This window comes from Notothenia coriiceps, unplaced genomic scaffold (assembly GCF_000735185.1).
Source record: "Notothenia coriiceps isolate Sejong01 unplaced genomic scaffold, NC01 NC01_scaffold00031847, whole genome shotgun sequence".
In the NCBI taxonomy this organism is placed as follows: Eukaryota; Metazoa; Chordata; class Actinopteri; order Perciformes; family Nototheniidae; genus Notothenia; species Notothenia coriiceps.
Window position 1 is genome coordinate 285775 of NW_011364548.1, and position 23918 is coordinate 309692.

Consider the following 23918-nt stretch of genomic DNA (forward strand, 5'->3'; position numbering starts at 1 on the left):
ACTCTTCCCCTCACTGCAGACTGCGTCTCCGAGCGCGCCGACACCTCTTCTGCACAGAGGACTCTAGGGTTGGAGGACTCGGGTCGTAGCTCAGGAGGCGGCTGACGCTACTCTGCCAGATGCCTTACAGGAACATGCAGTGGCCGTCATGGGGATGTCAACGGCGGGCAGTGGATGTTGGTCGACGCAGTGTTTCAGGCATTATTAAAAACTGTGATCCCGTTATATTGGAAGTTTGAAAAGTTTGTGACAAAGGTTTGACAGAGAGTTTTGACAAAAGTTTGACAAGTTATGACCTCAGTCTAGATCCGACAGTGGAATGAAGAATCACACTACAAAATTAATTAAAGGCTCAGGCGTGGTCCGGGGGCACTTCTCCCGAAGTAAGAGGGGCGCGACAGTAACTAAAGTAGGATAAGCATACCGGTAGTTTCTGTAGACCTGCTGTTGTCTGCCCGTTTTATGAGTGCACTGCACACTTGTGCCATTGTTTGGGATGACTAGGGTGCATACTTGCCAACGTTGAGACCTCAGAAATCGGGAGTATTTGAAAATGCAAAATGGGGGGGGGGGTGTAGTTCTAAGTGCAATGCCTTGCGGCCTGTAGCACCATCCTCTTGATGGAGCATATGTGTGGGCTGGACCTGTATTTTACAGGAAAGGAGTGAGCAGATTGAGGAGTCGATTCTTGTTCTGTTTTCTGTGACTATCTGCCTCACCCTCTCAGACTTTCAGTTGCGCGTGCTACTTAAGAGACGCGTTACCATGGAAACCAAACAATGGTGTAGCTGTATTAAAGTCCGAGTGGAAACAGTCCTGAGTAAATCTGATTTTGTCAGAAATCGGGAGAAATGCGGGAGAAATATGACCCCGGGAGGAAACCGGGAGAGGGCAATGAAATCGGGAGTCTCCCGCGAAGATCGGGAGGGTTGGCGAGCGGGATACCTTTTTAAAAATATCAAATGTATGTACTGTTGGGTAAATATTTTCCAAGGTCCATAACTTTGACCCAGTTTATCAGTTCAAAGTGTCCTGACTGAGCACACGCACCTGTAACCTTGGCTGCTGTGCTCTCAGTGTTCTGTCTCGCTGTTCCTGCCTGTTGGCGTCAGCTGATAGAGGTGTTATGATTCTATCTTGTTATGCAGCATGTTGATTATTCTCTCTGAACTAGCTAAATACATGGGTCTGGGGTAGAGTTCTTCAGATTTGACGTGGCAACTCTACCGTGGAGTCAGAACCTCTGGCTCTTGGACTTGTTTTGTGAATTCTCCGGCTGAAGCTCCTAAATAAACCATCAGTGTTTGACATCAAAGCTCCTGCTTTTCCCGTGTCTCATTCCTGAGTCGGTGACTCCCACTGCATTGCTACACAGAAGTTTCCCCCACATGTACATATATATATAATGTATTCCTTAGTATATTAATCAATGTATTTCTTATAAAAGTGTTGACACTTTTGATGTCTTTATTGGTTTCAGCTCCTATAATAATGCAGTGTCTGGAGAAGAAACATCTTTCAGAGAGCAGCCAGGCCAAGCTGCGGAAGCAGGGCGTCAAACTCACCCAGAGGCTCGGCCTCACCTTCCTGAAGCCACGTCTGGCTGCTTGGAGGTCAGTCAGAAGAACACCTAATTATATCCAACATTGTGGAAACTTCACAATCTTTATCTGTCCAACACATCGATACAGAATTCCAATATGTATGTGCACAGAATATCTTGTTAAACCTTAAGCATGCATAACAGCAATTGAAATAATATTGTTAATCACAAAACAATCCAATTATGGGTCTTTTGTAGCACCAAGTTAAGTACCTTTTTAAAGAAGGTTTATATCCATGTTTTCTTCAGGTACCAGAGAGGCAACCGCTCCCTCGCAGCAAACCTGTCCGCCTCCCAATCTGCCACTGCTGCCACTCCTGAAGTGGAGATACAAGAACTGGAGGAAGACTATGATATTCCTGAGGAAGTGGAGACGGTTATTGGTCAGTTTCAGGCTCCAAAGTGTTTTATTACACTGCCTCTGCACAGGAAATCCAATCTGAATCATATTTCTCTTTACAGAGTATCTGCTGGTGGGACTGAAAGATAAGGAAACAATTGTGCGCTGGTCGGCAGCAAAGGGGTAACAATCTGTTCCATCTTTGAATTAAAAGTTGTCCTTGCTTTTAGTTTTACTTTTTGTTTGTATTAAAAAACATCTCCGTGCAAAAGAGTTTCAGCGTTGCAATAATTATCCTTTTTATTCACTCCTTCAGAATTGGGAGGGTGACTGGGAGGCTTCCCAAGGAGCTGGCAGATGAGGTGGTTGGATCAGTGCTGGACTGCTTCAGGTAGGCTCCTGCTGGGGGCACATTGGCTCTCCATCAGTCACACTATGCCATCCATCATTTCTTTATGTTTATTTATTTTTTCTCAAAGTACAGTACCTGTCACATAGGGACACATTTTCATGCTCCTTGAACTAATACATTTTATACTTTGAGTTTGTAATGTTGTGTTGTGTGTTTCCAGTTTCCAGGAAACGGACAATGCTTGGCATGGAGGCTGCCTGGCACTGGCAGAGCTCGGCAGGAGAGGCCTGCTGCTGCCTTCCAGGCTTACTGATGGTATGTGACAACATCTAACACGGACACTGTTATCCTAAGATACTCTTACAGGACTGTTGTGCGCTGGTAGTGCTGCACGGAAAAGTTGGAAGCTTCAGAGTAGTATAACATCGACATTCAGAATCTTTATAAACATCTGAATGATTAATATAAAATATATTTTTATTCTGTTTGAAACTTAAAATGAATTTACAATATTGCTGCCGAATTTCAGATAGAAAGTAGGCTACATTAAATTATTATTAGTTTGATACTTTTAGGCGAAAGATTTCAGTGGTGTCTGCATAGTAGTGATTCAAGTTTGGGTAAGCTTACTAGAAAAAACACTCACACGCATCAGAGCTCAGTCCACCACATAGTTATGTTGATGAAACTACCAAGTTAAATATATTGTTTTGATAAAGAAATGTTTTTACTCTTGTTATTCGATTAAGCACTTTATTCAAATGAAGGATTTTTCTTGCAGTCTGTTTTCATTTAATGACGACACCATAAAATATGACTTCTTTATTTATTCAACATATTCACCTTTACAGTACATCCCCACATTTCATTGTCACATTGTCAACATTGCAAAGAATGTCCAGGTTTAAATATAAACAGCCGTTATAAAAGTTTAGTTTTATATATACAATATATGCAAATAATCTTTACATTTAATTTTAATGTTGAACTTGTGGCACTGCAATATACATTTTATACATGTTCAATCATTTGATCTTTGTCAGTTGATGCTTGTTGTGGCGAAAGTGACCAAATATGATAAGAGTCAGAGTTCAGCAGCAGCGAGGCCTCCTCCTGAGAGCCCGCCCTGATGCTTTTGCCCTCTTGGTGGCTTTATGGCACTTGCTCTCAGCCTGGCTGCTGTTTGCTCTTTTCTTGCTTGTTGTTTTAGCCTTAGTTATGTGTTTGCTTTTCTTTGGAGAGCAAGAGCTGTCTGAGTCCTCTGAGGGCCTTTCTGTAGTGCTGAATTTGGATGAGGAGGCAACAGAGCTAGCAATGGCTAGTTGACACAGTGCCAGTGCTGCAGTCTGCCTCTGGTCACATGGTTCTTCGTCCAGCTCAGTGTCTGGCCTCTGCTGAAGATCTTCAGAAGTGCTCGGGGCAGAGATGGGAACAGGACTGCTATAAGAAGCTCGTAGGCTGAGGTTCAGAGGTAACTCTTCCCCCTTTAGTGTCTGATTGTCTGACCACCTCAATCTGTGGTCTGTAGGCTCTTTGTCCTGGTTCCTCGTTGAGAGGTTGAGGGGGGCCAGGTCTTCTCTGTTGTCCTCGTCATCTTGGTGCGGTGTAGAGGAATATCTGCTGCTCTCAGCTAATCTGAAAGAGACCAGAGAAAATAAAGAATGAAAGGACTGACTACCATACATTACCACATTTAAAGAACAATAAACTGTTGCCCAATCACACAAAGAAAGACAGATGTGTACATACCCTCCATCCACATGAAGGTGTTTCAACGGCAGTAAGCTTTCTGCAGACTGTTCGTGCCGTTGGTCACAGTTGAAGGGTTGCACGGCTGTAGCTGTTGGTCCTAGTCGGGTTGTTGTCTGTGAGTCTCCCTTGTTGGTGTAATGTGGGGCCTCTGCGTCTCTCTGGATGTTGTGTGCGTGACAAGGCCTGTCGGGGGACCCCAAGGCTGAACAGCCCTCTTTAGGACTCAGCCTTGTTTCCTTGTCTCCCCTTTGCCTGTGGCTGCTCCCCTCTTCTGTAGATGTGTTGAGGATGTTGGTACTGTGCTGTGAATGCATGTATAAATCATAATCCTTAGGCCCTGGGGCCGGGCCATACAGATCCAAAGGACGATATCTTGATTCCCTTATCTGCATGGAGAGCTCATGGGGTCTGTACAGAGTATAATGCAGAGGGGGGCCCGGGTGAATAGGGAGGCAGTATCTGTTTAGGTACGAGGGAAAGAGAGAAGTGTAATGTGGGGCAATAGGTTGTGGAACCACAGGCCTTTGGGGATTGATCAACTCTGGCTGGAAAGAAGAAGAATGTGGCTCACTCGCAGGGTGGTTAGCTGGGAGGTAGTATGGAGGATACAGGGGCCGGTCATGAAGGAGATAAGGAGAGTATTCAGGAACCATGGGAGGGGGGAATGGTTTTAGTGGAATGGAGGGTGAAAGCGTACCCCACGGGAAGCCTGGGTGGCTGAAAGTGGGAGCAGCAGCTTGTGAGTCCTCTGACTGTGGCACAGACGACTCGAAGGCTTCTGCTCCGTCACTTTTGGGTGTGACGGGGGAGAAGGCAGAAGGGCGTGGCAAAGACATGCCCTCAGCGCTCTCCTTGTTCCCTCCGTTTGTTTCTGTATTTGATATTGTCCCACTCTGGTTTTCCTTATTGACCGCACTGTCACACCCAACCTCTACTTCTTCTGTGTCTGTGTTCTCAGCCTTTTTCTCATGCTCCTGTTTCTCAGGACTATTGTTCTCAGCTGCTGGCACGGGGCTTGGGCAGTCCTTAGATTTGGCCGGGACTCCCTTTACTACAGCCTTGACCTGTCGGGCTGTCTGTCCATTTTTCTGCGACATCAGGGAGATGGAGTTTTTACACAAGTTGTATTTCATGTGGTTGAAGAGATGGGACTTTTCGTTGCAGGTGAAGGGACACTGGAAACACTGGTACTTGTAAGGCTTGCCTAGCGGTCGGGGAATGTAGTGGGGCCTTTTTGGCTTCCGTTCCTGAGCAGTCTCCATCTTTATTCTAACGGCTGTTATCTGATAGGAAAAATAAACGCATTACAGTGAAGAAATTAGTAGAAGTTCAGGTTTTTAAAGGTTCCTCTAGTCACATAAGCTGCTAGGGAGTCTGAAAAGAATCTCATGAATCATTGCAGCTTTTGTAGCAGATTCTCACTGAGCTGAGTGCCATCCGGCTGTAGGAGTCGTTTGACTGGTTCAGGCGGGGAGTTTATCTCTTTGGAGCGTTTTTCTCTCTGTTTCCTTAACTGCTTGCGCCAACACAAATCTCTATCTGCACAAAACACTGCACCCTCAGGCTAATGTATTTCTACAACTATTACTTCACAGTGCACTGGACCCCCATGATAAATAATTAAATATGAAAACTCGTCCACTGTGTGCAAAAGTATACCGACCTTTTTTGCAGTATGGTTTTGGTTCATTGACGGCGGCTTACTGACACCTACCTGCCTGTTCACCTCACTATTTGTTTTGATATCACTCATTCGTCCTGTATTGTTAGAGCTGCTAAAGCACCAGGCAGGCAGGTGTTGGGCAGACCTGGTGCTTACTAACGCAGACCTCAAGGGCATGCCAAGACTTGATTCCTCTATCAACCCAAATATACTCTTTGCTGTCGGCGTGGGAACCACAAGCCACCTGCTTCCCATGACTACACCTGCGGGATGCACTCGATTCCCAAATCATCCTTGCATGAGCTCACTAGCGCTGTAGATGCATGAGAATGAGTTTTTCTTTAACAATTGTAGCAAGCCTTTTCAAGGAAATAACAGTGAAGTAAACTGGATCTGAAACACTGCAGGCTCGCCTTCAATGAAACATCACCTAAAGCTGTGAGTTAAGTGTTGCTGGGTGCCGCGTCGAGGAACCTGCTTGTCATGCGCTGTCGCAAGAAGTTGTCACTCAAGTTTCTGTCCAACTGTTGTAGCATGCAAAGCCACTCCTTTCTTAAGAACTCAATTCATTTGAAAATCCATTTTTAACAGCGTATGATTCTCACTTTGAAAATATTAAGCCAGGAACCTTTTATTATTCTTTCATAAACATATTTTATTGGTTGTTTTGAGCTCAGATGATGATTTTCTTTTTTCACTGAGAATCTGTTTTTAATTTTAAAAAGTAGTTAATCCAACTAATTCATCTTCCAAAGTATATTTAACTTATTGAGAGGTCTGCAGAGGCCAGGTACTTTAAGCATTTCCTCTTCATCAGTCATTACAGTTCAAGTTAGAGCTCATTGAAATCAATAGGTAACAGGTGCATACGTAGCTTATAGCTTCCCTTAATATTACAAACTACATACTAGTCAATAGTACTTTTTCTAAATAGACATGTCCTATAACACAGAACCAAAAAGGCTTTGGCCGACTGCTACGAATGTAACTCAATGCAGCTTCCTTTTTAATTAAGGGAGAATTTAAATAAACTCAAATTACCTGCTCTGGTTGTGGCAACGGTGTCGTCTCCTGAGTGTTCAGCCTGCAGAGAGCCGCTCCACCGTCCGCAGCCAGCATTAGTCAGGATGTCTCTCCTATATGTGCTAAAAGTTCAGAGTATGTGTGTGATGAAGCATGTGTGTGCTGTTCTTGTTCATGTTAGTTGTGTGGTGAGTTTCTCTCTCTAAGATGTTGTCTCACCAGTGGGCGGGGCTTCAGCTCCAACAGCAGGGCCCTCAGGCAACACCGATGTACCAGATATTACTCCAGCCTCGAGCGATGATTTACATGATGGGGTGGGGCGGGGGCTCTCACTCCTTCGACCTCTTAAGTGCCTTATCTCTGTCTTTTGTGGAAATGACCACACAGGCATCATTTCTGTCAATAACGTGTTATGCTCGACACATGTAGATAACATTTAGCTGAACTTGGTCAATTAGAGCAGTGTTCAAAGAAGTGTTACACATCTAAAACTTAACTGAGATGACTTTATTACTAACCACTTATTATATATACCACTGATTATAATTGACACCTGTTATTTCAGACTTTCACTCCATTCTTTGCTCAAGCTAAAATGTGTTCATGTGGAAAGGGAACAAACATAAAACCAGTTGAACACAAATCCTACATGGGTTGAGATGTATCGGGCTGAACACTAATAGGAACCGGGTGCCATGCTTCACAATTGAAATAGTAACACCAATGGCTAAAAAGATGGCCAAGTTTTTATAACCTGTCCGCCAGAATTGAATCTCTGTGATTGGAGGACTGGACTGCCTGCTGCTCCAATCAGGCTCCCTCAGAAGCTAACCAGGAAGTGGGATGGGAATGGGTATGGGTATGGGTATGGGTATGGGTATGGGTATGGGTATGGGTATCAGCTTCAAGTGGCCCATCTCACTTCAGGAACCACACTTCCTACTTAGCATAAATCACACCAAATAGGTTATAAATATGCAAAGTGCCAGTACTGGCTGTATCATCAGGAGAAAAAAAATACTTCATCTTTAGTAAATAAATTGAACACACATCATCTATAATGCAGCTTGTTGTTACTGGTTTCAGTCCAATGATTTGGATTAATCAATGATGTTTAAATTGTGACATGAACTCACCACAAAGATTGCAAACAGTATATGTAATAGGTTTTTGACATTTGTATTTTTTATTCTTAAATTCAAACCACGTTTCTGTTTCTGTTGTCTACTTGCAGTTGTGCCACTCATTGTCAAATCCCTGACCTACGAGGAAAAGCGAGGAGCGTGCAGCGTGGGTTCCAATGTGCGAGACGCTGCCTGCTACGTGTGCTGGTCCTTCGCCCGGGCTTATGAACCCAAGGAGCTCGAGCCTTATGTGACTCAGATTTCAAGGTAACCTCCCTCTCCTTGCTATGAAAACTTCACAGGTATAAAACCACACCAATGACATATTTATATCCGTCAAGTTCACCCTTTTCGTGACATGAAGGTGAAACGTGTGATGTGGCTGAAATGAATATTAATACTGATTTCATTCATTGCTGCTGCTGTTGGTTTATAGTGCAAACACATTTCCTCCTTATGTATGTTTTGTCACTTATATTTTTAGAGCATTATTCACATTAGCATAACACAGGTACAGGTATTTGTACATGCAAATGATCCCATAACTGGGAGTTGCAGCCCACAAAGAGCTTTTTACATTAAGCCTACTATCAGGGGAAACACATCAACATGTACATACTGTGAATGTGTTCCTAATCTGTATTAAAAACCGCTAAAATCAACAGGAGCGAGAGAAACTTTTTGAAAGTCATCGAGATTTCAATAGGTTGCACTTGATTTAAAATTAACTTGTCATTTTGAATTGCCAAGAAGCTGCATAGTTTGCCTCTGAGCAGTTACTTACTGCTTCATTAAACCAGTTTTCAGTGGCACATCAATCATACATGTCCCCACACAACCAGCAGATATATGGGTGTGCTACTTTCAGGCCTGCATATTGAATTAGGCTTATTTTCACAAGGAAGTGAAGTGGTTAACACAATTATCTGAATGTAATTAATAGAAAAGGCTTTCTACAATGACATTCATTTTGAGATGCTTACATTTCCTTGTTTACATTTTCTCTTTCTACAAAACTGTTACTGCTGCCAAACCCTACCGTTGATCACCCTGTGGCTCAGTGTCAGCTGTTCTTTTGTTCCCTTTCTCCCTGTCTGGCTCTGTAATAATATACCAAATGATTTCATAGAGCCCCAATACTGGACTAAATCCAAGGTCTCCATGTTGTGAAAGTAAGATTTGAACTAAGTCAGGGGTAAAGACAATATTGTTTAAGTTTAGAAGGGAGTGTTTTTTAGTCTACAGTAAGTGTGGTGACTGCATGATTACATTGTTTTAAAAATGTGTTAGAAAAAACACAGTTGCATAAAATGGGAAGTGAGCTTTGGAGTAAACAGTACAGTATTGCCCTATTTGCACATTCAGCCACTTATTCATGATATTAGATAGCTGCAAGACTATTGCGTAAAAGTGACCAGGTTGCTTTTTTCAGACATGAGACAGACAGGTTCGATTGCCAGTCTTGTCTGAGATCTGACTCAGTCATTTTAGTTTTTTATCAGGGTCAAAAAACACATTTAAACATATTTTGGTCTATGCTATAAGGAAAAATATCTAACAACTTATTTTCCCAGAATTTGTGCATAAGAAATGCTGACTAAAGCAATAATTAGTAAATTATAAAAGAGTGTATAGAAACTAAGGTGCAACATCATCCAGTGACGTACGCTCAGTCTTAGTCAACAGTAACGGTTTGCGTCCTCCTTGATCTCTCTTCTCTCAGTCTGCATGTATGAACCTGCGGCCTCTGACTGTGCAGACCAGCTCTGCAGTGTCAGTTTGAACCCCTGCGACTACCAATATCATCAGCAGTCGTGACAACACCCTCCCTTTCCTTAGCCTACAGGATTGCCAGGTTTCGCCTGCTGCTGTAGGTTTCGGTCGCCGTTTGGCAGCAGAGCTCAGACAAGCTGGTTCCTGCTCTGTTCATCACAGCTTGATGACATTATCAGAAAACACACTTTTTAGATTGTGTGACTTCGGGGCACACGCACAAACCTTTGTATTTGTTTCACAGTTCAAATCAACTGTATATCTTAATTGTAGTAGCCATACTTATAATTCATCATATCCTTTCCTGTATTATCAAGAGAGCGCTGTTTTTGTTTCGAAGCCCTCAGGGCTGGGGCAATTAGGAAAGCCATAGCAGGGCAGTTAGTAACGCTCCAGGCCTGACTGTTGCTCTGTGAGGGAAGGAACCTGGGAAGAGAGCAAACAGGGCCAACAGCAGTGAGTCTGAGGCTGTCACTGTATGATGTATCAGTTGGCAAAGCCTCCCTCTAACAACTGATATTCACACACACCCTTGAGACTTGTAGAGGCAGTGTGAGGGTTATTGAGGTATCAATCATAATCAGGCATAACTTCCAGCATTGCAAGAAAGTCATTGTTATTCATGTTGTGGCTGAATCTACATACTGTTCCAGGAACCTGTGCACCTCATTTCAAATCAGTGTGGTGGTGCTGATGTGATCCAGATTTAGAACTTACTTTAATCTGAGTTAAAGACTCTATTCAGATGTTACTAAGATACTAATAAAACAAAGGTATACAAGGTTAGGATCTCAGTCAAATAAATGTTTCAAAGACGAAGACAATGGGCTTCATTTACCCATGTCTTCCAAATGTAATTATTTTCTGAAATTGTTCTTGAGAGACATCCTAACTATAAAAGGGCATGCGACGGCCGGGCTGTGTGCACACCAGGAATGATGAAGAAAAGTTAAGATAAGGATGCCCAGACTTTTGAGAGTGTGTAGTTCCAAAGTGGAGGGGCTCGCTCTCCGAGGTATGGTTTTAAAAGACCGTAATGCTTTTTTGGAAAACTATAAGGAATTATTACAAATTATAAAATAATATACATTTTTAAATCCTTTATTACATCAATGTAAAAAAGCAATAAACTATTATTTTGCACAAACATGTCGGCACTGAAATGTCCATAGGTGTGCTCGAGTGTGCACAAGTTCCATTAAAAGACTGGTAAATGTCAGAATGTGAGTGAAACCTTACTATGTAGGTTTAAAAAACCTTTGTTGTGTAAATATGTTTTTAAAGCTGCAAAATGTGATACACCTTCTTCCCTTCTTTGTTTCTCCAACAACCATGATAAGTACTTTACTGAAACTATAATAACAGAATGAGAAAATGATATATTGAAACCTTTAAATATCAGAAAACAAGTTTTAAACTTTCACTTACAAAGCTAGTGGAAGCACTGATACTTGCTTTTTTCAAATTGTACAGTATCATGTCTAAACCATATTATTGTGTAATCCTTGTCTAATCCTCTCTTTATTGCATTCAGTGAGAAATGTTATGTTGACTTCTTTGCTCAGTGAATGTCTCCTTTCCAACCCACTCTCTGTGTTTCTCTCTGCAGCGCTCTGCTGATCACTGCTGTGTTCGACCGGAATGTCAACTGCCGCAGAGCTGCCTCTGTAAGTCCTCCGGTCAACACCATACAAATACTGAAGATTTTCAGGACAACACCCTCCAAATATTTGTTCTGAAGTTTTTCAGTAACATGACAGAAGTTCATTTGTCTCATTTTGTCCCAGGCTGCCTTCCAGGAGAATGTCGGCAGACAGGTTTGTCACCGCAGCCTTGACTACTTGTGTATGATGAGTAATAAAATTACTGTGATTTGTCGTATATTTGCTGCCAATCATCTATTTCTTGCTCAAACTTGCCTTGATTTCAAAGCTTATTAAAAACAAAGAAATTGCCTCCAAGTGCAGCTACAAGGCACCAGCAAACAAGTGATTTGCCAACAGTCATTGAGCCATAACTCATCATCACACTAAATCAGAATTGTATCCATCTCATATGTATCTGCTCAGTAATGGTAAGTCTGACACAATGCACAACGCTGTGTGTTGCTTGCCTTTGTATCAACAGGGGACGTTTCCTCATGGTATTGACATCTTGACTGCAGCAGACTACTTTGCTGTTGGGAGTATCAGCAACTGCTATCTAAACATCACGTAAGAAAAACTGTTCTTTTACACAGTAGCAGATCTTTAGGCCTTGCCCTTTCCAGCCACATGGCTCTTAGCCACACAATACTCAAGTGAAGCTGCACTTGGTAAATGCTTGGAACGACAGGTAATGTCCCATCCTGAATTCTAGGTAGTCAAGTACCCAGAAGTATGCAGCTTTTAACTGATTCAACTTAATAAAAAAATCATAAGGTTAAAAATGTGTAATGTGGTTCTTAAATAAAACTCTGAACATCTGGTATTGATTTTAAATCTCTCCCAGAATATAGCCGTTATGTTGCTGCTATATATTTGTAGTTTACCGCTTGAGAAGGACATGTGTTCCAATTCAATTAATGAACGTTTTTAACCTTTTAGTAAACCCATCAGCCATGTAAGAAAAGAAATGTGTGCGTCTCGACAAACACAGACATACGTTTTAGGAATGTGTCACTACCAGCTGAGCAAACATTCAAGATGCTAGCCTCAGGATATGACTGACTATAGAACTCAACAAAACAAGGACAACAGAATAAAGATGTATGGAAAAAAGTAGAACTCGCTGAAATGGATCCCCCCACACACACACACTTGAGAGAAAGTCTGAAACTGGTATTTATTTTCTGTTCATACAAGCAGCTCAAGCTTTCTTTTTTGTGCTCCAAGTGTCTTCATAGCCAGTTTCCCGGAGTACACAGAGGCCATGATAGATCATTTGATAGCCATGAAGATCAACCACTGGGATAGGTAAGAACAGGTCCCAGTCTTCATACATGACGAATAAGAGGGAGGGTATATGTATACTAACTTTTTAGTACACATGTTTTCTAGTGTGATCCGAGAGCTCGCCACTAAAGCGCTCCACAACCTGACGCCTCAGGCTGCCGATTATATGGCAACAACAGGTAAACAATGTCACCTGACCTGTTTCACATGCAAGGGAGAAAGAAAATGGCTTATGTGGAATGCCTTCAGGGAATATCCAGAAACCTAGAATTCTTGATCATGAGTAGATTTATGCACTTTCTTCTTTGTTGGTTACAGTTTTGCCAAAGCTGTTGCCCATGGCAGTGGGGATTGACCTTCATGGTCGCCATGGAGCCATCCTGGCCTGTGCAGAGATTACACACGCTCTCTACAAACTGGGCCTTCAGACCAACAGGTAGACGTTCATACCCAGTCAATGAAACTTTGAATTGATTTGTTCTAAACCTTAACCTTAACAATGGTGATGTGCTCAGAGGAAGAGCTTCTCTTTAGCAATTGGTGTGATGTGAAATTGAAAGAAGTAAAAGTAATAATACAGTTAAACCTTTCTGCAACTGCATGCACACACAAAAAGTTGCGTATCATTTTAATGTTGATTTAGAAATGAGAACATTATGGAACTGTATGAGAACACTGTCAACTGAAATGATCATGCAGTTACTATAGGAAACAAATGAAAAGGTGCATTCTTAGGTCCTTTCTAATTCTGTTTTTTTAATTGTCGTTTTGTCCGTGAATGAATCTCATATGCTTTCCTCCTGCGTTTGTCCTACAGGGCTGTGGTGGACATGATTTCTTCAGAATGTGTTGACGCTTTAAAAAACATCCACCAGAAGGTAAGTGAGCACAACATGTGTAGTCGATTAACTGTAATCCAAATGTTCTCTTTTGCTGATGTTGATTTGTTTATTTACTTTCAGCTGAATGACAGAAAGCAGTACAGGTAGGTGGAGAGGTAGTGTTTTGATTTTTCACAAGTAGTACGGTAATAAATCAAAATACTCTTGACTTTCTATCATTATTATGTTTTCTTTTTGTAGGGGTTTTGGTGGAGAGCTAATGAGGCCAGCAGGTAAGTCTAAGAGCAGAAAGTACTTTACAATGCAATTCATTATATTCATGAGTGGTTGTTATTTTCTCATTGAACAGCAGATGTGACCAGTTTGTCTTCTCCACAGTGTGCTTTCTTATTGAAAAGCTGTCCCTCTCCAAAATGCCTTTTAAGAACGACCCGGTGATCAGTGAGTTCATTCTTGATATTGTGCTTTGAATCTTCTGTGTTTCATTCAGCTTCTTAGCTTAACGCCTCTAATGTTGTGACGTTGTGTTTCAGCTGGATGGCAGTGGCTGATTGACGACACCATAAAGACCCTCCATCCTGGTGTGAAGGATAGCACTGTGGTAAGATTTATAAAATGGGTGTCGCATCATGGGTCACGGAGTGTGCCAAATTTCCTTTTCACCTGCAAATTAAACACTAGTTAAACGAATGCATAAACAAAGTGACTGACACTAATATTATATAACATGCTGCTTTTCATTCAGAAACACCTTTTGTAGTTTACTAGTCATGATCTTCATCCTCTTTTGTCTGCAGGTTTCCATGGTATCGGCCTTGTCCGCCCTGTGTGATGAGTTCTACCAGGCCGAGCCGGGCCAAGCGGACTTACAAATTCAGGGTGAGTTTAAATTCATATGTAGTTCAGCTAATTATCCTGTAGATCTGAATACCAAGGTGACCTCTGCATGGCGTTGTGTGTAGATGTCCTGGTGTCTCAGTACGTCGAGGGGCTGAAGAGTCCGAAGATGCTCATTCGTTGCGGATCGGCCCTCGCCCTCGGCTGTCTGCCAAGGTTTATGATCCATGGCAAAGTGAAGCAGGTGTGTGTGGAGGATGTGTACAATTTCTAGACAATTTACATCTCACTGCATCGGTGTTTAAAAACCAGAGTGTACCATGTGTCCGTTAGATCCTTGAAGGCCTGCTGCAGATGTGCACTGTCAGCCAGAATGAGGAGACATTTACAGAGGCACGGAGAGATGCAGTCAAAGCAATATCTCAGTGAGTATCTAATATATGTTTTAAATGTTTAGATATAGACATCCTACCCAAACCTGCTCAAACTGTGGTCGGGTGGATCTCACATCACTACTTTGCAGCCACAACAGGAGTTGAATTATATAAATGAATGCTTATATCCTGTATCCTTTATCTGCAACTGTGCAGACATACTGAGTTTAAATAGAATAAAGAGAATTATTAAAGGAAAAGCATTGTAATGTTTGCTTTGAGCTTTAAAGCTTCACGCTATAAGGAACTACTTCCTTCTATTCTTTTTCTTATATATTCTTATTTGATTAAGTTGTTACGCAACCGCTCATGCCTGATGTGTGAAGGCCTCCTCTGTTAGCTTATCTGCGGAGTCGTGTAGGCAGTGATGCTAAAATAAACATTCCTGACTTTACCTGCACGACCTGAAGAACGTGTCCGATCAGTGGTCTTCTTACAACTGTTGCATTTTCCCTCAAAATAAGTTCTTATTATCTCAGGTCGTCAGTTACTATAGCTCCTCTCGTAGTCATTTTGAACATGCATTTCTTTTCCAACCTCCACCAGAGTGTGTCTGAAGGTGGGTGTTTGTGCCCACGGCTCCCCTGACTCTGCCCTGTGCTCGGAGAATGTTCCAGAGGTGTATGGCGTTCTGCTCCACTGCATGACTGACTACACGAGAGACAGCAGAGGGGACGTAGGTGCTTGGTAAGTTCACTTATTGGTAACCGCACATAATAAACAAGCTCAAAGATAAACCCGCAGCCTTCCAATTCGCCTCGAGGTTTACAAATGCTCCCCCACCTGAGGCCTCTGGTGTCTTTCTGTCCGTTAACCTAGGAACACAAAGACATGACATGCGTGCCTGTGTCACTAGTATCCCCAGGCCATGCTTACCGACTCGCCAGGAATGTCACCAAGCTTGTCACATGTCTTCACAATAGGCCAGGCGGCTTCCTGTACGCTGTCTACTTTAGTAATCGAGTTATTTTTCTTCTTTTTAACATGCTATTATTTCGACTCTTTGTTTTCAGTTTTGTACCGGACTTTTTGTCTTTTTGTTGTCAAGCTCACACCCACACTGTGACACGTTCCTCTCCTCTGTGCACCTGCTTTTAGGGTTTGACTCTTGAATATGTGCATTACCATTTCACTTAAACAAATTGTGCCCTGCAGCTCATTTGACTATAACACTGCCAGATCCAGTGAGATACAATCATCAGAGGATGGCAAGCTCTAGCCTGTGCTTCATTTGTACTAGTGAAACTTTGTATCCATTCATTGCATAAACGCACATCATGTGAAGAACATCTTGTGCTTTTATTCTTTTTGAATACTGTTCATGCTCAACTCTCTGACTGCCTTTTGCACTAAGTGTTTTTAGTTGTTTAGCTTTTAAGGTTATTTGTATAGTTACATTTAAATAAGTTGTAAATACTTCTTTTTTTACTTAATACTTAATTGTTTATGTTCGCACCACCAGATACCAAAGCAAATTCCTTGCATGTGTATTCGACCTGCTAATAAACTTGATTCTGATCCTGATTCATTTGATACGTTTGCTTCAAAGGATTCTTTTGAAGGAGCTTCCGGAGGTTGTTAATGACCCGGGTTAATGTATGCAAGGTAAACCCAAGTCTTGACCCTCTGTGATGTTCCCAGGGTGAGAGAGGCAGCGATGACGAGTATCATGGATGTGACCTTGCTGGTGGCCATCAGCGCTCCAGAGATCCTCCTCCCAGACCTGTGAGTAGAAAACAGAAGACCCTGATTAACACTAAAATCCTGCATCTTTCTTTTTTTACTTATATCTAGAGGGATTTCACACTGTGTTTCACAAGAAAGTAAAAAGTTGTAAACCCTAACCTATCCATTGGTCTGAGTAATCTTAAGTGTTGGATATCTGAAGGTGTGGCCGCAATACTTACAGCCTGAGTCAATTCAGCCTGGATCAAGTTATTATAATAGAGGAACAGTATCGAACTTAATCATTGCGTCACATTTTCTTTAACACCCAATGTCGCCTTTTGGCTTATTCAAACTACAAGAGTGATTTACTTACTGTATGTACATTTGTTGACATATCTTAATATTTGACACCAGAACCCTAGCTAACAGGGTGCTAACTGTTCTCTGTGCAGGGTGAAGAGAATGATGTGCTGCCTGGCCCAGCAGGCGGCCGAGAAGATCGACCGCTACAGAGCCCACGCTGGAAACGTCTTCCTGTGCCTCCTCCACAGCAAAGAGCCTGCAGTGCCTCACATCCCCCACCAGGAGGAGCTGCTGCGCATCTTTCCTTTGTGAGTCCCCCCCCCCACCCTGCATTCATAGCTATAACAGCTGGAGTGAAGCAAATGTATATGCTGGACTGTTTGATGTGGCACTTTTGTCTGACCAACTTGTGATATTTTGTCTTTTTATATGTCTTTCAGTGAGACCACAACCAGTCTGAACTGGAGTGCTCCATCCCAGGCCTTCCAGTATATCACCCAGCTGCTGGGACTGCCCCAGTATCAGTACCACACCTTGCTGGGCCTCACCGTGTCAGTGGGAGGAATCACCGAGTCCACAGTAGGTCACCTCACAAATCAGAGCAGTATGATGTGCAGACAGGTGAAACATTTTAAGTAAATCCAAAAGCAGACGCAAGGGTTACTGAATACTACAAGTATGAATCATATGCTATTGCTTCTGCGTTTATCAGATCTGATCCCAGTTGAACACCGAGGGGGATTTAGGACTCCACAGTCGTCACCAAAACACGAAATTAGGAAAAATGTGAACAATGGTTTTCCATCTTTCCAGCAGCTTTAAAATCTATGATAAGGAGCACTGAATGTATTCTGGCATGGTTGACCCACATCTCTATTAGGACAATCGATGTTTGATACCTATTTGTATTCTAGAAAACGTCCCTCTCACTTCATACACATATTCAAATGTCATGCTATAAACAAGAAGTTCACATAAAGATGAAAAAAGAACTTAATCTGTTCTTTTCACAGCTCTTAAAAAGGATGTTGTTTCAACATTTACTGCTGGTTTGAAATGAAGAACTTCTAAAAATTCAATGAAATAGACACTTCACGGTGTACTTTGCTATTTAGACAGCTGGGATGTAAGTATGTACAGAATTGAAATGCATTAAGATAAGATAGCACTTTATTGATGCCAATTATGTAAATGTCATTGTAGAAATAACACATTTATTACACAATAGAGCCAGACTATTTGGGTTGGTGGTAAATCTTGCTGTCAGTCATCAGTCTGCAAAGTCAGGTTGTTATTGAGGAGCAGTGTGGGCCAACAGGGGGAGCCATTAGTCCAGAGAAGTCTACTCAATCCTCGGTTGCGGTCGGATAGTCCAAAAATCAGCTCCTAAATTCTAACCCTATCGTCTATCCCTTTACCTCTGAGTGAAACGTCACGGGGTTAAGGGATAGTTGATAGGAGAATTCAAAAGGATTTAGGAGAAGAGACTGCGGTGCTTTAGAGAATCCGACTGCACTTTCACTATCCGACGTGTTTATGATGCGCCAGCGGACGTCATGAATGTGCGTCTGCTGCTGTGGGGAAACTATGGAAACTACAGTTTTCTATACAGCGGACTACAACATGGATGTATAATAAGAAGGAGGGACTACTGTAAACTCATCTAGAGACTCTGCACCATGCTCTGATGCTGTTGCTTTATGCTTTATGAACGGGGACAACAGAGAAACATATTCTTCATGACCAAAGTTGGAATTGAAATTGTTTGTTTGTTTGTTTGTAGCCTTTATTTAACCAGGTGAAAGCCCCTTGAGATCAAAAGATCTCTTTTTCAAGGGTGACCTGCAGAACTGAAATAAAAAAGGAAAGTGAAACTTATGCTCGTCACCCTCTCCCTCCGGTCCACATTAATACAAATGATCCCAATACGTATGATTGTATGAAAATATATTAAAATCGATACAAATGTATTTATTATAAAAGTTAGTCCTTAACATCTATCACTGTGTATATCACCATTACAACCATTACTTTTAAAAGTGAAAAGTTGAACAAACTCCACACAGCTCAGTGAAGACTGTTAAATGTTGACTTTATTTGATAATTTCAGTAAAAACTAACATTCATATTTCTGTTTTTGATTATAATACTGATGAACGTTCAAAACAAAGCACTTTGGCAAGTCGCCACCTACGTTTTAAAATGCTTAATAAGCACCGTAACTTTCATGATATCATTTCTCGGTCATAATCGGTTGTTTCCGTGAACGGCCGACTGTTGTGTGACGGCAAATGCTGCGGCCGCAAGGCATTGTGGGGCAGCATTTTCTCCTCTCCTTTCGGTAAGGGAGGTCCAGTGGTTCCTAAGCTAAAGGAGGTTATAAAGGAAGTTTGAAACCTCCTTTCCTTTCATCTAGAGAATTCGAACGGCTCTTATCATGGCTGCCACTGAGGGACTTCCGAGTCATTTCACTCCGTTAGGAAGGTTCCTAAGCTAAATGGACTACGCAACCCTCTTCTCTCTAATCCCTTATCTTCCTCCTACTCGGTAGAATGCCTTAGTCTCAATTATTTCACAATATCACAAATATCAGCTTTGTTACTCTGGCCTATCTCCACCCTGTCCCTGCTTGCGATGCTTTGGCAACCCCCCTAGCTTGAGGCTATGATCAGACTTATCCAGAACAAATTGATCTGACGGGTCCCTCGTGGTCCTGGCATGCGAGAAGTTTCCAACAGTTGAATCTTTGCAATCCATTGCTAAATAACAGCTAAAAAGCGTGTCTGATATTTTCCACTCCTGACCCCTTACCCCATCCCCCAGGAGGCTCAACACTAACACAACATCAGGGTTGGTCAAGTTCTCCCTGCATTGTTACCTAACCTTGTAAAAACAATCACTCAGTTGATTGGGTTATTTTTAACATTAGGGACTTTTGGATGTTTTAAAAGCAAATAAGTTTAAAGCCTAAAATAGCAGCAGTGAAGTTGAGCTCCTCTGCCAGTGGAGGCTGCTGCAGACAGTATTCCCCCTCCCCCGACCTGGCTCTCGTCTTGCTTTACCTCCTCCAGCCTCTCTCTGCCCCAGATACATCCTCAGAGATGGGAAGACTGATCTGTTTGTACAGGGTTGCATGCAGGAAACTGAGCCAATACTGCATCAATACGTGAGCCAAGATTACCATTCTCACACCACAGGCATATATTCACACAGGCCAGAGAGACGGAGCGTACACTGACTTTCCAGGAACTGCCTTCAAGGCCAGCCTCAGTGTAGAGAGATCATAAGGCCGTGCCAAAGTGAAACAGCAGAACCTGTCACAGTCACAACACTAAGAAACATCATTCCATCACAGTGTTTATGTGTCAAACATGCACAACAAAAGGATTTCCCCATCTACATTCACATGGAAAATAGTGTGTATGGTTAAAGGTTATTTCAAGTATTGAGATGACATATTACCAGAGCAGCTGGATGTTATCATGTTCACAGTTAGTCACTCATAGGCCTAATGAACTTGTGCTATCACAGACTGGTTTTATGTTTCTATCAGAATGTTATACTACAACTGACTGACTTAGTATTAAATAACATGGACACACTTCGTAATCATTGCAGCGTTATTGTTGAGGGAAATTCTCAAATGTCCTTAAAAACCATGGAATTAGATTACCAGACATAGCTAGCACTGACCTCCAGTCAGTGTTTCAGTCCTCTGTTTCAACATCCGGCTGCTCTAATTGAACCGCTGCTTCCCTCCAGGTGCATTTTTCCTCCCAGTCGTTGTTTGAATATCTGCGAGGGATCCAGGAGAACATTGCTGCCCTGACACAGTTTGGAGACACGCTGCTGAGCATCTTCAGAGACAATCTCCGCAATGACATGTAAACAAACAAACATCCTTTTCTTCTTCACCTTGCTACAGGACTTCAGGCTACATTGAACATGTATGCGGGCCGTTAGCGTTGTGGCTGCTCCAGTCAGGGGAGAAATGGCACCACAGAGATCTCTTCATAACGTGTCTATACTTTTTGTATAGATCCTACGCTTTACAGGAAATTACTTCATGGCTGCAAATCAGTCTATTGGAAATATAGTTTTCTATCATACAAGTAAAAAGAGCGTATTGTCCTATTTGTTATCAAACAGGCTTTTCACTTTGGGTTCTTGATCACCCTGTTGGCATTTGTATTGCCAGTACCAGCTGGTAGCTGCTGAGGAACGTAATGCCTTAAATAGCCTACTGTAGTCTGTAGATGTCAACTTTTACACAAACCTGGTAATAACGTTAAAGTTCTGCTGTGTCCAAAAACAATCCCAAAATGAAGGCTCAGGGTCTTGTTTTGTCTGTGAGTTACACAAACCTACGCTGTATACGTGCTGCAGGCTATTAAAGATGTCACATCAGCTCTGGGTGTTAGATTGTGGAGTAATGTGTCAGCCTTAACTTTTATACAATTGTTTTGTGTCTTTTAGGTTTATTATGTTTGACCTTTGGCCAGATGTGTTGCAATATTTATTCTCGCAGCGATATAGTTTAATATTCTCACAACAGTCTTTAGCCTTCAGTAACTGATATGTCCTTTCCTTTTTGCAGGGTGTCTATTCCTTTCCTTGGGATGCTCAATCAGATGCTTGCTAACAGCTGCTTTGAAATCTTCGCCACTCAAGAGAAGTGAGTAATGCAACAGCTTCCATTAGTACTGTTTGTTTGAACGTGATGTGAGGGCTGAACTGTTCTGTCTCTTTTCAACAGTCATCAGTTCTGTGTGGACATTTTGGATCTTTGCAAAGAATTCAAGAAGTCCAAAGTTATCGCCAAGTTGCGCATTTCTATATCTGTGTAAGTCTTCATCTCAGTGACACATTATTTACTCGACTGAGGAAGAAGTCACCCCCCCCCCCGTTTTGACAAAGCTGTTTTGTGTTTCCCAGCTTCTGTGGTTTGATCCAGTTCCAAGGGGAGGTGAGGAAGAGAGTTCTGGCCCAGCTGTTGATGCTGCTCTGCCACCCCTTCCCCGTGGTACGTTCACTAGACAACCTTAAAGCTGGAGGAGGTTCTTTTTAGCGTCATTGAGCAAAAAAATCTAAAATATTCTTTCTTAAAAAATCGAAATAAACCCCCATCCTAAGTGATCACCGGGCACCATCATCAGATTTTAATTTGTCAACTGGTTCCTTTAGCTTTAATTTGTGTATAGTACTAATTAGCAAATGTACGAATGCTAATGTTGTGGAGATGGTGAACATGGTAAACAGTATAACTGCTTTACATGAGACTGTTAGCATTATCATTTTTGGGCATTTACAAAACTCTACAAAACCACCAGCATGGCTTACCGTGTCTCATTTATTGTTATTCCGTATGAACTCTCGCTATCTTGAGTAAACAGGTGTGTTAACTCTGACAAATTTGAAAAATGCAGCACAGTGCGAGTGCCTTCATGGTGCATTCATGACGCTTAAAAAGGTGAGTGTAGAACGCTGGACACTTCTTAACTTCAATGGTCGCCAAGTGCTGTCAAAGGCTTCATGTTGCAAGTTTGACTTTACTGGAGAAAAAACTGTTACATTTTGCACCAGATGTGTTCGATTTGAGACATGGTGTACCACATGGAAGTGTGCTAACGGAGTTATCCAAACTGAGATACAGCACTAGTTTGGTTTGTTTACTCTGCTTTTTGTCACCACATCTAATAAAATATAAAAAATAACATCCTCTCTGTCACGTGTAGATCAGAAAGACGACGGCCGGCCAGATGTACGAGATGCTGCTGACCTACGATGATGTCATAGATCCAGAAGTGTTGGATGATGTCATGACTCTGCTCAGCGATGCTAACTGGTGAGTGGTCACATTGGATGATTAATAAATATCCTTGTGTTGTTAAATGCATTTGGTATGTATAGGACACATTGATGTGTTTGATGTTTATTCCAGGGAGAGCGACCTTGAAACAGTACGAACCCACAGGAATCAGCTTTGTGATTGGCTGAAAGTCTCCCAGCCAAGGAAGATTACCAAGGTAACTAGGATTTCTGTATGCAGATACAAACAATTACAATGTTGTGTTTTTCACCTTGTTGGACTGAGTTAACAATACAATACAAAGGGGCTGTATTGGCATGACCACATTTTAAACATAGTACTGCCAAAGCATTCTGCACAAGGCGTTATAATAGAAAAAAAGAAACACTAAACATAAATGTCAACAATACATGTGGCGCAACAGCCAAACACAACTCTAACTCTAACCCCTCTCTTCCATCACCAGAACCCTGTCCCCAGCTGAGCGTCATGTAGGAGGACACCGTGCTGTAAGAACTAATAAGGGCTCTGCTCTTCTGAAGCTGCCCTGTAACAGTTGGTCAGTCCATCTGCCAGAACACAATGCATGTAATAAATCACAGTCTTTAGTTGTACATGACAATAAATGGACGGAAAACATCAGATATCTCCCTTTTTTTGTTATCGCTATTGCAGTTACAAAATGGGCCCGTTCAGAGCCAGCCGACTGCTCATGATTCAGCTTTCTCAAAAACCATTCATCCAAACAACTTCAAACTGCGCCTCCCTGGGTCCCACACACCACCTGCTGTGCCAGTTCTGGTTCTATGGAGACATTTTTTATTATTAATATACAAGACTTAATAAGGGAACGGAGAGAAAAGACTAACATACTGTGCTGTCATGTTTCATGTCAAAAACAACCAAAGCAGATTAAAATGTTTTAATTTAGTTCTGAAGGCTAAACCCGTAGGAGTTACCAACACCACTTAAGCGATCAGAAACCAAAAATATAGTTACTAAATGTTGGTTGTTATCAAACCTTCACAAACTCACTTCCCCTGGTATGGAGGAAATCTGCTCCTCACAGAGAGGAGAGGCGAAGTGCTCCGAGGCCTTCGCGTCTGTAGCTCTACAACATGCTTTAAATTCTATCGTGTTACGGTATGCCCTGAAGGGTTTTCAGATGTCAAGGTCTTCAGATTTTCCTGTCACTGGCGGGGCGTTTACATAATGCTCAACTGGCTTGTGCTTTTTAATTAACGAGGACGATGGGATTCATCATTAGAATAAAACGCTCTCAATTATGCATGTTGAGACCCTGTCATGAATCTGGGTAGACTTTTCTCAAAAATCAATTTAAGAAAAAAAGTGCGTGAAAATAAACATTTGTGCCCTCGATCTGTTTCTCTCTTCTCCTCTCTCTCTCTCCCTCTCTCTTTATCTCTCTCTGGTGTTTTTACAACTTCCAAACCAAAAGCTT

The 23918-nt window shown here is 42.1% G+C and overlaps 2 protein-coding genes across 2 annotated transcripts; one reads left to right on the forward strand and one right to left on the reverse strand.

Annotated features, from left to right (window-relative positions):
• Positions 1 to 1461: 1461 nt before the first annotated feature.
• On the forward strand, positions 1462 to 23098 carry tbcd (tubulin folding cofactor D). Its single transcript, XM_010788343.1, has 31 exons — positions 1462 to 1613; positions 1853 to 1986; positions 2066 to 2126; positions 2260 to 2334; positions 2516 to 2610; positions 7968 to 8124; positions 11240 to 11297; positions 11418 to 11447; positions 11758 to 11843; positions 12504 to 12584; positions 12669 to 12742; positions 12882 to 12999; positions 13381 to 13441; positions 13526 to 13548; positions 13646 to 13677; positions 13784 to 13846; positions 13939 to 14006; positions 14203 to 14284; positions 14368 to 14486; positions 14576 to 14667; positions 15223 to 15363; positions 16318 to 16401; positions 16797 to 16955; positions 17088 to 17226; positions 20410 to 20531; positions 21245 to 21322; positions 21404 to 21490; positions 21583 to 21670; positions 22383 to 22492; positions 22589 to 22673; positions 22923 to 23098. Exons 1-31 carry the CDS (start codon positions 1462 to 1464, stop codon positions 22938 to 22940), a joined length of 2772 nt encoding a protein of 923 aa, XP_010786645.1. The 3' UTR covers positions 22941 to 23098.
• Positions 3103 to 6899, reverse strand: znf750 (zinc finger protein 750). The gene is made up of 3 exons (XM_010788329.1): positions 6752 to 6899; positions 4045 to 5330; positions 3103 to 3930 (listed from the first exon to the last, which is right to left on the reverse strand). Exons 1-3 carry the CDS (start codon positions 6827 to 6829, stop codon positions 3387 to 3389), a joined length of 1908 nt encoding a protein of 635 aa, XP_010786631.1. The 5' UTR covers positions 6830 to 6899; the 3' UTR covers positions 3103 to 3386.
• Positions 23099 to 23918: the final 820 nt, after the last annotated feature.

What these genes read in the sequence shown, in the direction of transcription:
- znf750 (XM_010788329.1), bottom strand. Translation starts at nt 6,829, where the DNA reads ATGCTGGCTGCGGACGGTGGAGCGGCTCTCTGCAGGCTGAACACTCAG. An exon ending in CGTTGCCACAACCAGAGCAG is followed by an intron (nt 5,331 to 6,751) that starts GTAATTTGAGTT and finishes TTTTCCTATCAG; the next exon opens with ATAACAGCCGTTAGAATAAA. An exon ending in CACCTTCATGTGGATGGAGG is followed by an intron (nt 3,931 to 4,044) that starts GTATGTACACAT and finishes GGTCTCTTTCAG; the next exon opens with ATTAGCTGAGAGCAGCAGAT.
- tbcd (XM_010788343.1), top strand. Translation starts at nt 1,462, where the DNA reads ATGTCTTTATTGGTTTCAGCTCCTATAATAATGCAGTGTCTGGAGAAG. An exon ending in GCCTTCCAGGCTTACTGATG is followed by an intron (nt 2,611 to 7,967) that starts GTATGTGACAAC and finishes GTCTACTTGCAG; the next exon opens with TTGTGCCACTCATTGTCAAA. An exon ending in TAAAAAACATCCACCAGAAG is followed by an intron (nt 13,442 to 13,525) that starts GTAAGTGAGCAC and finishes ATTTACTTTCAG; the next exon opens with CTGAATGACAGAAAGCAGTA.